At 41.4% G+C, this 17053-nt stretch overlaps 1 protein-coding gene across 2 annotated transcripts in view; it reads left to right on the top strand.

Annotated features, from left to right (window-relative positions):
* Positions 1 to 17053, top strand: part of HMCN1 (hemicentin 1) — a 461110-nt gene that overhangs the window by 249736 nt on the left and 194321 nt on the right. For both annotated transcript variants that reach the window (XM_033960229.1, XM_033960228.1), the window contains exons 43-46: positions 2379 to 2501; positions 5701 to 5862; positions 9788 to 10069; positions 12264 to 12431. In XM_033960229.1, coding sequence (XP_033816120.1) covers positions 2379 to 2501; positions 5701 to 5862; positions 9788 to 10069; positions 12264 to 12431 — 735 coding nt within the window. The remainder of the gene's footprint in view (positions 1 to 2378; positions 2502 to 5700; positions 5863 to 9787; positions 10070 to 12263; positions 12432 to 17053) is intronic.

Below are 17053 nucleotides of genomic sequence, written 5' to 3'. Positions count from 1 at the left end.
GTTGCCTCCGCTGAGGCAGACCAGAGGTCCATCTCGCCCAGCGGTCCGCTCCCGTGGCGGCCCATCAAGCTCATTTCCTGAGCAGTGGTCCCAGACTATCCCTATGATCTACCTCTACTCCTATCTGTACCCCTCAATTCCTTTATCCTCTAGGAACCTATCCAAACCTTCTTTGAAGCTTTGTAACGTGCTCCGACCTATCACAGCCTCCGGAAGCACATTCCATGTATCCACCACCCTCTGGGTGAAAAAGAACTTTCTGGCATTTGTTCTAAACTTGTCCCCTTTTAATTTCTCCGAGTGCCCCCTTGTACTTGTGGTTCCCCATAATCTGAAAAATCTATCCCTGTCTACCTTTTCTATACCCTTCAGTATCTTGAAGGTTTCTATCATGTCTCCTCTAAGTCTACTTGAGACGTGCATCTTGGGACTTTTGTTATCCATTGGAGGTCCATTGTCTCTATTATTTTTATTCTCATTATTTTGTCATATGTTTTTTATTTTTTCTTCTGGGCTTTTTTTTTCTTCTGTGCCAGTAATAAAACATAACTGGAAAACAGTTTTAGAGGAGAGGTCCAGTGAAAGAAGTATGAGAACAAAGGACTGTGTGTGCAGACAGGGAGAACCGGATTGTAATAGCAGCGAGAAGAAATACTCCATTCTCAGTGTCTTTTTATGATGATAAAATGCATCCTGTTGGTTTTAAGAGATTTTTTCCTCAAGAGTTATTGCTTTTGAGTTATGGGCTCAAGTTTGCATTGGCTGCATCTCGCATTCAGTTTGAGTTTCTTTCTTTTACAGGGTGCCACAAACTCACTGTGATGTCAGGACACATTGTAAAAATTTTATATGATTGGCTGCATCTTGCAATCTCAGAGCTGCTGTGCTAGTCTGTAATAGGATAGGTAGACTCTTTCTTTTGCCAGGTGGATCCATTTTATACCATTGTACTTTACCAGATTTGGCATACACAGGGGAGATTTTAAGCAATTAACTTTCACCTCCTTTTACAAACCTGCGGTAGCGACTGCCATGCAACAAATGCTCCAACACCCATTAAATCCCTTTGGGCGCTGGAGTAATAACTGCAGCAGCTTTTAAAAGGAGCCTTTTCTGAGCTAACCAGTTAAATCAGGGGTCTCAAAGTCCCTCCTTGAGGGCCGCAATCCAGTCGGGTTTTCAGGATCTCCCCAATGAATATGCATGAGATCCTATGTGCATGCACTGCTTTCAATTCATATTCATTGGGGAAATCCTGAAAACTCGACTGGATTGCGGCCCTCGAGGAGGGACTTTGAGATCCCTGAGTTAAATCTTTGTTTCTAAAACATTTTACCTCACCCACTAGATAAATTTTACTCCCTTAACTTAGCGGTTGAAAGTTCCCAGATTTCTATACAGTACTTAATGCTGGTTAGTAAAATTTATATTATCAGCCTCAACTAGACAAGTAACAATTCTAAACCTCACTAGCCAAATTTGGGCTATTTCAGTCTAAGCAAACCTGCAGCTGAATTATTTTATTCTTATCCGCTAACTTCCAGATGCTTTATATAGTAGCTAACTTGGGCACACTTCCAAGATGTGCATGCAAATAAATATTGTGCGCTGAGAACCAAATATTGATTGTAATTAACACATTAAAATTTGCATGTACATCTGGATGCACGCTCTATTTTGTAAGACATGGTGCCTAACTCCCATGGCACATCTCAAAAGGCCTAGGCTCCTGTGGGTTGGGCAGGGAAGGGGCAGGCCCACCTCATTTGGACGGAGGCGGGCCTACCGGCCAGCTGGTGCAAGGACTCATCCGTCCGGCCAACTTGCTAGGTGAGCCTGGGGGTGGGGATCCGGGGAGGGTTTTTTTTTATTGGGGGATTTTGTTGGGGGGGGGGGTCTGGCAGAAGGGATTGGGCACCCTTCTGCCATGATCGTCAGGGGGTGGGGGGCCTACTGGAAGGAGGGGTTGGGCACTCTCCTGCCGGCGATTGTCGGGGGCAGGTGGGGGTCTTCGGCAGGAGGGATTGGGCATCCCTCCTGCCTCGTTCGTTTAGAAGGGGGGGAGACTGACGGCTGCAGCTGCGGCTGTTATACTAATTGTGGCAAGAATATCCCTTGCTGCGATTAAGTATAGTGGCCGCATCTACTTACAATGTAGGCATCTCCCGCTCTACTTGGGAGACGCGTAGGGCTGCCTAGGTTTGCCTTCAACATAGGCGGCCTGCCTGGGGAGCATTTTTTTTTTAAACGTGCATCCCGATTGGCTGATTCAGTAGCCCCTCGTAGTGCTTACAACATCATTTACTGAATCTGGCCCTAAGTGGCTTTTTGAAAATTGATCCTATGCTTATCTTGCATTCTTTATTCTTTTTTTTCAGTGCCACCTGTTATTCGTGGCTCAGAGGATGTTTCTCAGTTGACAGTAACTGAAGGCAGTCTCATCAGTCTTATTTGTGAATCCAGTGGCATTCCACCACCTGGTCTTACCTGGAAAAAGAATGGTGAGCCTGAATTATTTGGGTAAATTTAAATGGAACTTGTCCTGGTATTTCTCAAATGCATCTAGTGTTTAGGTTAATATGAAACTGTAGTTTCAAGTTTATTTAATCTTTGATATACTGTTTATCAAAAACATACCTAAACGATTTACAATTATCAGAATATTGTTAAAATAAAATAAAAACTTTAAAAAAGTGTGTGTGTGTGGGGGGGGGGGGGACAGGACGACAAAATAAATAGACTTAATGGAGTAAAAAGGAAAAGTGGAAGATGGTAAGATCTTAAATACAATGGCACAAATAAAGTGTTAAAAGGGAGGGAAAAAACAGGAGGGCATTAGCACACTAGGTTAGGGGTCGCTTCGAAAGAAGCGTTTGAATTCGGTCCTGCCGATTACAAGGATGCTGTTAGGGCTCAGGGAGAATAGAGTCAAACTGAAAAAGCGTCTTTAAAAGGAATGTTTTTAAGTTACATTTGAATTTTTCAAAGGATGTTTCATGTCTGAGATCTGACAGAAGGTTGTTCCATAACGTGGGAGCAGTGACTGAAAAAATGGTTTTATGGGTAGAATCAAGAAATAGTTCACGAATAGGAGGAACAGAGAATAGGTTTTGAGTCGTGGAACGCAGATTCCGGGAAGGGGGATACGGAATAAGTAGTTTGTCGATGAATGCAGGTGAATTGGACTGCTTGGTTTTAAATGTTAGCAGAAGTATTTTGTAAGTGATGTGATGAAGAATGGGGAGCCAGTGAGCTTTGCGCAAGAGGGGAGTCACATGGTCAATTTTTTTAGTTTTGTAGATAAGCTTGACTGCGGTGTTTTGTAAAAGTTTCCTTTTGAGTAATTCCTTGATACAAGGCATTGCAGTAGTCAATGTTGGGAATAACAATGGAGTGAATTAGACTATTGATGGAGGGGGGATCTAATAAAAAAAAAGAATAGAACGGATGAGTCTTAATTTGTAAAAGCATTTCTGAGTGACGTTGCTGATTTGGTGGTGAAAGTTAAGATCTTCATCAATCATAACTCCTAGGAGTTGGATGTTATTGTCATGGTGGATAGTGCATGAATCAATGCTGATTGGATGGTTCAGAGGTCTTTGTGGATCTTTTGAGCTCATCCCATTTTAGTTGTTAGGGTTTTCACTCCCAGAATGCTCATCTCACCCAAACATCATGGAGATGAGGTATGCGGAAATTCACACACTAAAGGGCATGTGCGCATATTTATAATCTTTTTAAAATGAGACTTGAAATCAGTGACTTTGGGCAAATCACTTAACACTTAATTGCCCCATGTAAATCGCTTTGATTGTGTAAACCACACAGAAAAAGCGGTATATCGAGCCCCCATCCCCATCCCCCAATTATTTTTCCCAACTCGCGTTATAATTTAAAATTTGTGGAAATGTCATAAATATATAGAAATAAGATAAAATAAAGGTGATACCATTTTTATTGGACTAACTTAGGCCCTCTTTAACTAAGCCATGGTAGAGGTTTCTACCACGGCCCAGAGCGCTAAATGCTCTGATGTCATAGAATTCTATGAGCGTCAGAGCATATAACGCTGTGGGCCATGGTAGAAACCTCTACTACGGCTTAGTGCATTGTTTGATTAGCTTTTGAAGGTAACCCTTCTTCTTCAGATCAGATAAAAAGAAAATGTAATAGGATTCCACAGACTAAAATTACTTTTTGTTTTGTAAAGTTAAGGAAGCACTTTAACATAGTATAAAATTTTATTTGTATATCGCAATACACCATGAAGTCAATGTGGTTAACAGGAGTTAACTGAAAATCGTACATAAGAGGCAAGTATACAATTACAAGTAACATAGGAGTACAAATAACAAAAGACCATGGTAAGGTCGGGGTCGAGAACAAAGGAAGTAGGAAACACAAGGAGAACTCAAGAGATGAAAAGAGGTAGGGTCTCGGTGCAGGCATAGATATGGAGACCTGAGAGGGTGGGTAAGGTCAGGGGGCAGGTCGAAGTGTAGGGAGAGTCTGTAACTAGAGCGTTTTCCTTCGTCTTGGGGAGCGGGGAGGGCGCAGGGTTTAGTTATCCGCTAGGAATTTGTTGAACAAGAATGTTCTTAGTCTTCACCGGAAATGCATGTCGGATGGGAAATTCAGAAAAAAAACTCAGACACAGTCTGAGAAAAACCTGAACCCCACCCGACTGTAGAGTAAGATATAATCCCCAGTGTAGAGTCACACAGCAGTGTGCCGCAAAGTTAAACAAAAAAGTGCACAAAACAAAGAACAAAAAACAAAAAAGCCAAGTACTTAGCTGGGAGCTGTGAATTTTTTACTGAATTTCCCACCCGACATGTAAGAGGAGCCGATGATTAAGGCTAAAAGTACCTGACTTGTAATTCTATATTCAGTCAGTGTGTCTGAGGCTCATTTCATTCATTCTTTGTTTACAGTGACAGTTCACAGGGTAGTAACTTTTTTGTCTATTTATTATATACCTTATCAGATTTTTTGGGTGCCATATATAGAATTTGGCCCTAATTGCTAACCTTTACAGTATTAATACACTTCCCCCTCCCCATTCGCGGTTTCAGTAATCGTGATTTCACATATTCGTGATTTTTTGGGGAGGGGGAAAAAAAAAAACATCCTTAAGTCTTCCCCCCTGGCATCCCAGCCTTACCTGGTGGTCTAGCGGGATTTCAGGGCAGGAGCGATCTTCCTACGCTCCTGCCCCGCGCAGATCGCCAAAAGGAAATGGCTGTGGGGAGTTCCCGTCGTAGTCTTGAGAGACTACGGGAACTCACGGCAGCCATTTCCTCATGAGGTTGGAGTATTTTAGATACATATTGCTCTCAAGTTTAGCATAACTTGAGCTTAATATCAATTACTAATGCAACCATTTGTTGTATTTGTTGATGTCTTTTATGTTTATTCTTTTCTTTTGCATACGTATTGAAAAATTTTTAAATAAATATTAAAAGAAAAAAAAAGGTGCAAATTACTGTAGCTGGGGAAGTAGTTTGAAAAGTGTGTGCAAAGATTTGTGCTGAGATGTATCGAGGATGATAATGACACGGTGCAAAATCAAAATACTTAAGTATATAAGGTCTCTGTTAGCACAAAAGATTATATAGGATATTATAATATATATCTGAAGAGGGAAGGGCCTGCTGAACCTATATAATAATGATATTGTATTGTAAATTCACTTTTCAGGTTCTTTGTTCATGACTGACCCTCTTGGAAGAGTTAGGGTGCTCTCAGGGGGTAGACAGCTACAGATTCCCATTGCTGAAAGCTCAGATGCTGCCTCCTACACGTGTGTGGCTTCAAACATAGCTGGGGCCGCGATGAGAGAATATAAGTTGCAGGTTTATGGTAAGTCATGGTTGACACAAGGTAGATTAGGTCCTAGACATTGTTATTGAGTTTGTTTTTTATGAAACTCTCTAATTAGACTCTAATTGGCTGATATTCAACCTGCAGTGGTCAGGAATTTTAAAGCAGGGAACAGCTGTGGACTGAATGCGACCTGAGTGTTCAGTAATCGTCCCATGTCTGGACACTGTGATTCTGGGTCTTCTGCAGACCTGGATGTTATGTGAGCGCTGGCATAGTTAACTAGACAGAGATAGAACATAAGAACATAAGAACATAAGACTTGCCTCTGTCGGGTCAGACCGGAGGTCCATCGTGCCCGGCAGTCCGCTCACGCGGCGGCCCCTCAGGTCCAGGACCTGATAGTGCTCCTACCCTAAAACTCACATATGCTTTTCGCTTTTGTCCTGTAGTGTAACCTTCTATCTATACCCTGTAATCCCCTTCTCTTTCAGGAAGTCATCCAGTCCCTTTTTGAAACCCAGTATTGTACTCTGTCCTATTACCTCCTTTGGAAGCGTGTTCCAGGTGTCCACCACCCTCTGAGTGAAGAAAAACTTCCTTGCATTCGTTTTGAATCTGTCCCCTCTCAGTTTTTCTGAGTGACCTCTTGTTTTTGTTGTCCCCGCTAGTCTGAAGAATCTGTCCCTATCCACCCTCTCTATGCCTTTTGTGTGGTCCTATCTGCCTGGTTAGGGGTATGGGCACCAGCACCAAACATGGATGAAGTCCGCTTTACCCTTGGATGGGCCATTTGGCCTTTGTTTGCCATCCTGTTTCTATGGACTGCCCAAGCACTAACTGGACAGTGCCACAGCAGTCACACCAGATATTCAGTGGTACTGTGTGGTTGTCTCACTGAATATCCGAAGACAGTCCACTCAGCATGGCTTAAATGGTCTTTTTGAGCAGCCCTATCTGTCTACATAAACCACACTGAATATTTACCCCTAACTGTACTATCTATTTAATGTGGGGAATTATTGCATGCTGTGTTATTTTCTACATTGTTGATGGTATTCTGTATCCTGTTGAGAGGGAGTTTCTTCCTCTAGATTAGGAGTAGACAAGGAAGCCATTTCCCCTTCCTGAAGCAACTGACCAAGAGTTCGTAACCCCTGTCCTGCCCATAATCAAAACACCTTATCCAGATCACCCGGAATAAAACGATGAGAGTAAACAATTGCTGTTCCAAGGAAATACACTCTAGACTGCAACAACCGAGAGCAAATCCTAAGCCATAAATGCAAAACATGGTGCAAAATTGGATTTTCAGTGGTCGCCAACTCTCATATAGAGTCCACAGGCAACTAGGGAATAACCCAAATGGTTTCTTGCCAGTACAATAGCTTCTTTTAGTTTTGCCTACTGCTTTCCTACTTCTTCCAGACTATTCCATCCAGACAGCAACTCCTTGATGTAATCCCCTAGCCGAACAAGGATAGTTTTGGGTTTTATTTAAGTCAAGAACCTTCGCTTTTGAACCTCTATACCTGTCTTAAGATGAAACCATACCATGTGGTGATCACTGGATGCCAGATGATCACCCACTATAATCTCAGAAACAGTTTTCTCATTCGTAAGCACTAACTCCAGTATGGCACCATCTCTGCTTGAACAGTTCTCCTTGTAGAGAATCTAGGATCTCCCTACTTCTAGGAAACCCTGAAAAAGGGATACCACAGTCAACATCTGGCATATTAAAATCACCTGTTACAGCTATATTTTGAATATTTTCAATTAAATCTCTGTCCACGTCTATCTGTAAAGGAGATCCTGAAAACCTGGCTGGATTGCGGCCTTTGAGGACTGAGGTTGCCCACCCCTGCTGTAGATTGATAAGCTATAAATTTCTGTATGTAAATAAATAAATGTACCATGGATCCTTACTAACAGTTAGTATATGGCAATTCTCATGTTAAACAGCTAACATGGAAGAGGTGGGAAATGAGTAGAGAGGACTTTTATAACAGGGCATCTGGTAGGTGCCTATAATATAAAATAATGAAGGTACCTACTTTCCTTTACAGAATACTACTTACACATACACTCAATTATTGGACCTCACTACAACGTACTTTTTAAAGCCCCCACAACTTACTTAGAGCCGACTCTGACCTACCCTGCCTCCCTTCCACCTCCCGGACCTCTCCACAACTTACTTTTTAAGGCCTGGTGGCTAGTCTCGTGGGAACTGAACGACAGCCATTTATATTTGCTGCTCTGCATGGGGCAGGAGCAGAGGAAGATCACTCCTGCCCCACTTCACCGCTAGACCACCAGGCTTTAAAAAGTACATTTTGAAGGGGCCCAGGAGGCGGGAGGGAAGTGGGGTGGGTCAGAGTCGGCCCTGAGTAAGCTGTGAGAGTACGCAACACGGCTAATTGTTTCACCACCATATGCTTGCCTTAACATTTCAGGAGTTTCATTACCACTCTTTCCAAGTTTAAGACAAAATTTAATCACACACCTGTGGAGTACTCTCGCTGTGGCCAATAATGAAGGCTATGGCAGTCCAACTTCGGTGTATGAGCATCACAAGAACCAGCACAGTATTGCCATGTCTACTTCTTGGAAAGAAAAACACAGGCAGTCTTTCTAGTCAGCCTGGATATGTGGGTTATTCCTACTATGAAATGTATCTCTCTTCTTTGATCTCTTTGGATCTTGTCCATATTTTTCTAGTGCAGGGTAAAGCAACATTTTACCACTCAAATTTACATGAGACCTTCCCAAAGTCTCATTCAGTTTTTCTCTCTCTCGGAAGACGGCCAAGGATCTTAATTGAATTTGCAAGTCACTGATTCTGTTGTACTAGTTTCAGTTTATTTTTACTATATTGGATTGCTCAGCTCTTTCCCCTGCTCAGAATATTCTGTTCATGGGGACAGGTAGTCTTAGGGTTGCCAGGGGGAAATTCGGATGTCTGGAATCTTATTGCCTTAACTTTCCAAAACCTAAAAGCTGAGAAAGTGAAACTGCAAAAAGTTGCAAACAATTCCAAAACATTGATCCAGTCAGCATTCAGCCAGCGGTGGTCAGTGCTTGTTAAACCCTAGGCACCGCCTATGAATTAAATCAAATATCAGTGCCAGGCTCTGTTGGGGTACTGGCACAAGATGACTGCCTAGGAGTTAGCCAGAAAGCATTGATATTCTGCCTCCTGGTTAACTTAGGAATCCAGTTTTGTCATTCTAAGGGACCCTTTTACAAAGCTGTGGCCTTAGTGCATTCTTAGGCAGGCCTTTCCTGCACATTAAAGCCATTTTTTACAGCAGGGATAAAATGGCCGAATTTCAGATGTTTCCATTAATGGCCATGTGCTAAATTTCCCACTTAGATCGTGAGCCCCTACTGCTGCCTGTTTAGTAGGTGGTAGAGACTCGTGTTCTAAACCTGTGCTAATCAGTTATCGTTTGGCAATGCCAACATGGCATAGATGACCCCACTCTCTGCTCCTCCAGACACGCCTCCTCCATGAAAAAATATTTTAGCGTGTGTTTTTGTGTGTGCACATGCAAAAATTACTGTGGGATACCTCAATGTGCCCCATGGTGTGCCATTTTAAGCTGCAGTAAGCACACATTTACCACAGCTTTGTAAAATGGCCCCTAAGTTATCTGGGTAGCTATGGGCTTTATTCTTCAGTGGCCTGGTATGAACATTTGCATTATCACACTATAATCAGGTTGCAGTTGGCACAGAAGTGCTTAGTATTTCCTATTGAGGAGGTGGTAAGTGGTCCCGCATTCACTGCATGTTAATCAGTTAGCTCGTGGTAAGTGCAGCAGATTAATTGCTGTACACGCTCCATGCCCATTCTGGGTAAAGACAAGATCATGACTTGAGATAGAATTCAGAGAGGGAAGAAGAATGTGATGGTTCATTCCAGACAAGACTGTTTTCCTATTTATTTTCACAATAGTTCGTCCTGTGATATCTGACAGTGGGAGTCACCCCTCCAATATCGTTGCAACCCGAGGGTCTAATGTTTCCTTGGTATGTGAGGCAACAGGTAATCCCCAGCCAGTTATCACTTGGCTGAGGGATGGCCACCCGTTGATTAGTGGAAGAGGAATAGAGGTATTGAAAGAAGGCCGACTCCTGCATCTGAAGGACATCCAGGTGTCAGACACAGGCCGCTATGTGTGCATCGCCGTGAATGTGGCAGGACAGACGGACAAGAAATATGACCTGAATGTTCATGGTGAGTTCTCTGATTAAATCACTTGTTTTGAAGCATGAATATATAAGAGCTTACGCAATAATTTAATATACGTTTAGTACCTTTTGTTCATGATGCTCAGCAATAAAGCCATAACATGAAAGCTAATGTGTACATGCTAAAACTAGAGTCTACACTTATGTAATAAGCTTGTTCTCGGCATATGTTATTTTCTGTGAGCTTCATAGGATTAGAACATACTTTAAGTTTCTACTGGGCTTGCTGTCGAAGAGCTGGCCTGAACTGAATTCTCCTTCATAAACATGTTAAGAACAGTGAAGCATTAACAGTAGTCAAAATTTGTATTGTTTGCATAAGGAGAGGTATTGCCAGTAGAGAAAAGGAAGCAGCGTGAGACCAACCCCTGATCTGCCCCCCTTTCCCCCTTCCGACACATACACCCACCTTAAATACTGCTTTGTATTTTTGAAGGTACACTTCCATAAGGATATCGAGAAAATGGGAGCAATAAGCAGTTCAGAGGGGATCTACCCAAATAATGGAGTGCCTGCAGCTGCAGCATAAGCTGTACTCTGAGACGTTTAAGGAATGCTATTTGTACTCTCTAGAAAAATAAAGAGAAAGGAAGGGTATCGTACAAACATTGAATTATCTGGCAGGTTTTGGTTGTACAGTTAAGTAATATTTTCCATAAGAAGGAAGTTTCAGGACACAAGGTCATGACATGGCCATTGGGAGTCTGAGAGGACGTGCTAGATAAATAGGCCTCATAATGAGAGGAGAGGTGATGCCGGTAGAGCATTAAAAATACTAAAATAACTTTTGAGAACTATATTTCTCAATCAGTGTCCTCTTCTTTTTACTACCTTTGGCATTTATGTGGAATCCAAGCTTGCTTCTTTGAGTCTTGACTTTGTCCAATTGATTATGCTTATATATTTTTATGAATTGATTATGGGGCTACCAGATAAGAACTTGGCTAGACTCCATCAAGTTCAAAATTTGGGACCTTGAGACCATATTTCATCAGCTCTTTTCTCTTTACATTGGCTTCCGATTAAAAAGTGTTGCATTTTTAAAGCCCTGGTTCTCCTGAGCGATCATTATGATCTCAGAGCGATAGGTGGTTCCTTTTTACCTTCTGTCAGATCTTTGCAGTTGGAATATGCTTGTTCTTGAGCTTATTCTTACTATTTGGTTTGGCTATGGAATCAGGTTCCTTATGCCTTGAGAACTTTTAATGACCTTCTGGGCTTTTGACTAGCACTGATATGTGGAAGAGAATTTAGTAAGCCGAAATTTCTGATATAGTTTTTATTTTATCTGATCAATTTGTTGTATATCTTATTTTTATGAATATTAGTTTGTTACCCATTCTGGGAGGATGGGCTAAATAATTGAATAAGTAAATGTTTTAGTCAGATATGAAGGCTAGCTTTAAAGTGAAAGTAAGGGAGATTCTAGAGTCTCGATAGACAGGAGAAGGGTAATTTTATAACAGGGTCTGAGGAGGGCTGCTGACCTCTTCTTGGGACTTTCTTTCTTATCCACATCCTCTTCTTTCCCCTTCTCGTGCCCATCCTACCTTCCTGATAGACCAGTATTTACAAGTGGACTCAGGTGGTGATAGACTCCTTCCTGTCTTTGTTAGTTGGCGGCGTGAGCTCCATCAGCTACCAAAGCACAGGGCATGTAGGTGGTAGCCTCCTTCAGCAAGTAGTGAGATAAGCTCTATCAACTGCTGCTGTAGGGATTGATTGCATTGGTGCTGGCCACCTTCCACTGGCAGGATGAGCTCTGCCAGCTGCATATGTCAGGAGGGTGGTAGCCTCCATTTTTGGCAGGTTGTGGGATGAGATCTAACAGCAATCCCATCACTACACCATGAGTATTTCTGAAACTCACAGTCAACCCTTCATGGTTTTCTGATTTTGCAAGACCATAGCCACAAAGTGTTGTCTCATGAGCTTTGAAAATACTCTTGGTACCTTAACCATGTGATACCTTTCTGTGGTCATCTGAGCCTTGAACTGCAGCAAATTTATGAAAAGATTGTTGATCTAGCAGAAAATGAATTCTGGCAGCAGGGCATTTGGTGGGCCAAAAGGTCCTTATCTTCAAACAATATAATGTTGCTATATACTGAGATACTGTAAAAAGTTTATTCAGTGACCTCACCTTTTATAGGGGCTTAACTCTTTTCTATTCTTTCTAGTGCCTCCAAGTATATTAGGTGACCTGGGAATGCCTGAAAATGTCAGTGTTGTAGAAAAAACCCCTGTAATGCTGACCTGTGAAGCTTCTGGGATTCCTCTGCCCTCAATAACGTGGCTGAAAGAGGGGCGACTGATTGGTCCAAGCAGCTCAATCAGAATTCTTGCAGGTACAACAGATAACAGGATCATTTCTTAAAGCTTTTAATTCAGCTTTTAAGTATATTTCACTTTTTGTTTTAATTTCTGTATAAAATTCTTTGTTGGGGCATCCCTTCCTCCCTTCACACCTTTTAAGATTAAGACTGCATCATTAAAGGAGAAGAGCCTTTCAGAGAGGCTGCTGGCCACCCAGCCCCTTCACTGTAACATATTAATACTATATTGTTAGTTCGCTGATTGTTAAGATTGTAATTCATTGGTCTTTAAGATTGTAATTCACTGATTGTACAGCTCTCTTTATTGTGAACCGCCTAGAAGTCGTAAGATTATGGCGGTATAGAAAAATAAAGTTATTATTATTGTTATTAAAATTATAACAAATTCCATTCCTTGCTGCCACCACTACCTTTTTCTCTGAAATGGATCATTTTTAACATATTAAGATCATTTTACTTTTTCTGTCTAATTCATGTGAAGGGGAATTTTCGATAGGATGTCTAAGTCTGATGTTTTGAGAAAAACATCCCCAAATCACCATTTTTGAAACAGTAAAACATCGGTCTTTTATTTTTGAAAGTGACCATTTCTAGTTGTGCTTGCGTCTATCATTTTTGACCATTTTCGAAAAAGGTCCCAACAAGCCATTGGGACATAGAAGCAGCCAACATTCTTAGCAAACTGGCCACAGACATATAAGCAGAGCAGAAGGGCATTCTAGGGGCTACTGCAGTGAGTGTCACATTAAAAAATCCTAGATATGCATCTCACCATAACCTACTTATATTTTATGGTGAGCCCATTAAAACCCACCCAAGACTTACTATACCCACCTGTATACCACACCAATAGCCCTTATTTTAATTTAATTTAATTTAATTTAATTCTTATATACCGCTAATAACCGTGAGGTTTCTAAGCGGTTTACAAAAATGATGCATTAAAGATACAATAAATAAAAACTAAATAAATAAGATAGGTACTTGGAAATTCCCTAACTGTCCCAAAGGCTCACAATCTAACTAAAGTACCTGAAGAAACAGTATGAAAAATAAAAATAAAAAGACAGAGGTAGAGATAGAAATGAAATATTCCAACAAGTAATGAATAAACAATTTAAAGATAGAATTAAAATAATAATTAAAGTAAACAAAATAGAGATAAAAATAAGCATAGAGAGAAACAGAAACACACTCCAAAAAAGCATCAAGATCTTTGACTTGTAATTATTATGATCATTTAACACCAGATCTTAAATGCCTTTCCGGAATACATCATATCCCTATCCCTCTCCATACCCACCTCCATCTCCACCCCAATTCACTTCAACCACCATTCCCATTCTATTCTTTAACTGCTGTCAACCCCAGTTCCGATGGCTATCGTCTGGGTCCCGAGTTTCCTCCAAGAACAGGCGACATCTCTGGCAAGGTAATCTGCACCGCTGCCGCACATGATGCGAGATCCTCAGAGGTAGACCCTTCGGAATGGGGGAGGAGTGAAGATGGTGTCGGGTACCCTGCTGGAACGGGCTCCCGAACCGACCGTTGGTCTGAGCGTCGAACTGCAGCTCTCCTCTGTCGGCTCTTCCCTGCTGGAATGGGGGAGGAGTGAAGATGGTGTCGGGTGCCCTGCTGGAACGGACTCCCGATCTGGCCACTAGTGTCATCTTTATGTAGGTACAGTAGGTTTTGGGTGAGTTTGGAGGGCTCACCATACAATATGATTGTGTACCTGGGACTTTTTAATGTGACGTTCACTATAGTACTCCCTAGAATGCCCCTCTGCTCTGCTCAGATATATCTGTGTGGTCATCTGAAGAAGTCATACAAGCTGGCATGTACAGTTTCTTTCACATATTTGGGTGGTGGTGGTGGGGGGGGGGGGTCGGTGACCACTGGGGGTGTAAAGGAAGGGTCATGTCTTAATTCCTGATCAGTTTGGGCATCTTTTGAGCCCTTATTTGTTTTTAAAACAGGTCTAGCTCCAAACGTCTAAATGTTGCCCTGGAGTTTTGTTAAATGTTCAGTTATCCCTGCAAAATGTCCCAAGTCCTAAGTCAACCCTAAACCTGCCCAAAACACACCTTCAAAGTGCCCCCTTGGAATTTAGACAAACGGGGACAAACAGACTAGAAAAAACGTCTAAAATATGGGTTTTGAAAATAGTGATTTGGACATTTTAGCAAGAAAAAACGTCCAAATGCCACTTTGCCATTTTGGGGACATTTTTGTCTTTTGGAAATGAGTTCCATACTGTCATACTTCTGTATTTCTCGATCTACAATACACTTAGACCATTTTCCTCATTGCTGTGTAGCCAGTGGAAGTGCTGTAACTACAGACTACTAAAAGTGAAAAATAACCTAGTTAGGCAGCTATAGTTAAGTTGGTTCCAGAATATACATATGTTTTCAGATATTCAGGTGCTCTTTGATTATCTTTATATGTATTGAGAATTATACTGTATTTTCTTGTTTATCTGATTAGTTAAACCCTGCCTTGGGCTTTTATAAAATTTAGAAAGGTGGGTTAGATATAAAGATTGTTAATGAAGATGAAAAACTGGCAGGATGACTTTGCTAGGGAGGGAAGTTATTAAGCTGCATTAGGGCAGGTTGTCTTGTCCTAACATAGCAATATTAAAGTCATAGTGGGTTACATAGTAATAAGAAGATAAGAATAGCTTTACTGGTTCAGACCAATAGCCCATCTTCACGGTGGCCAATCCAGGTCATAAGTACCTGGCAAAAACCCAAATAATAGCAACATTCCATGCTACCAATCCAGGGCAAGCAATCCACGGGCTTCTCCCGTGTCTGTCTCAATAGCAGACTATGGACTTCCTCCTCCAGGAACTTCTCCAAACCTGTTTTAAAACCAGCTACATCAGCGGCCCACCAGGTACAATTTTGAGGCCCTCGGCATGTTACCATTGTTCTGGAACGTTGCCCGCCTCACTGCTGTAACCTCACGCTAGTGTGCGTGAGGTTACAGCAGTGAGGCGGGCAACGGTCCAGAACGTAAGGTAACCATTGGAGGCAGTGCAGCTTGTGCGTGTGTCCGTAATCTTGTGAACTCTGGCGAAATTTAGTCAGCTGTGAGATTTCAGTGCTTTATCTCAGGAGCATCCGACTGGAATCATGTCCTGTGTAACACACCTGTTAGCACCCCTGTCCCGGAGTTGCAGTCACCACAGAGGAGATGATGGATGGGGAGTAATTTTTGCCCCTCACCTCCCTTGCATATGCATATGGGTATGACAAACAAATAGCATAGTAATTCAATATAAAAACTTTATATACCACATAACAGCCTTAAAAGGATCCAAGCGGTTTACAATGTATAGTAAGAAAAGAACTCCATTTAAAAATAGGAAAGGAAAGAATAAAAGCAAAAGTTAATTTTTTTTTTTTTCCGTAAAATACTATACCAATCAATACCTCAATAATAATATTCTAATAATAAAACAGTAAAACAATCAAATCTCAATAAACCATAACTAATACATACAACTACATAAACACATATTACAGTCCCAAACGCAATTCTTCAATTTGAGAAAGCCAATTGAAAAAAAAAATGTGCTTTTAATGTCTTTTAAAATTTATGTATGATTCTTCTTTTCTCAAGTCTATGGGAAAATGATTCCATAACCACGGAACTAAATAAAAGAACGCACAATCTCTAGTTGACGCAAGATGTGCCTTCGAGATATGAGGAACGACTACCCTATTGTCATTCAAAGATATTATAAGCGCCTTGGGGCATAAAATAACACCAAGTTGGAAAGATATGAAGGCTGTAACTGAAATAATGCTCTGTGTGCCAACATCAGGATCTTAAATTTGATCCTAAATTCTATTGTTAACCAATGGAATTTTAAATACAAAGGTGTCATGTGATCACGAATATATGCCCGGCCTAATAATCTAATCGCAGCATTGTGCACTGTTTGTAAGCGCTTCAGCTGTCCTGATCCAATACCTGCATATACTAAATTACTGTAATCTAACTTTGACAATACAAAGGCATGAATTAACGTGTGCAATGATTTCTCATCCAAAAAATCTTGAATGGCTCTAAGCTGTCTTAATGCCCCAAAACCTTTAGCAACCATGCTTGAAACTTGCTCCTCAAAATTTAATAATAATAACTTTATTTTTATATACCGCCATACCATAAACAGTTCTAAGCAGTTAACAAGGGAAGAGAATGTATACAGACAGCGACATTACAGCGAACTTACAAATTTACATTGGCATGTTAAGTTTAGTCAGGGCATTATCAAAAAAGATATCACTACCAGAAGCAAGGAAGTTATCCTCCCGCTGTGACGATGGGCGATGGTGAGACCGCATCTGGAGTACTGTGTTCAATACTGGTCGCCGTATCTTAAGAAGGATATGGCGGTACTTGAGAGGGTCCAGAGACGAGCAACAAAAATGATAAAGGGCATGGAGAACCTTTCGTATGCTGAGAGATTAGAGAAGCTGGGGCTCTTCTCCCTAGAAAAGCGGAGACTTAGAGGGGATATGATAGAAACTTACAAGATCATGAAGGGTATAGAGAAAGTAGAGAGGGACCAGACTGGCCGGGGAAACGAAAACTAGAGGGCACTCGGAAAAGTTGAA

The sequence above is a fragment of the Geotrypetes seraphini genome, chromosome 10 (genome assembly GCF_902459505.1).
Source record: "Geotrypetes seraphini chromosome 10, aGeoSer1.1, whole genome shotgun sequence".
Lineage (NCBI taxonomy): Eukaryota > Metazoa > Chordata > Amphibia > Gymnophiona > Dermophiidae > Geotrypetes > Geotrypetes seraphini.
Note: the sequence above shows the minus strand (reverse complement) of the source record. Positions and strands in the feature narration are given on the sequence as shown.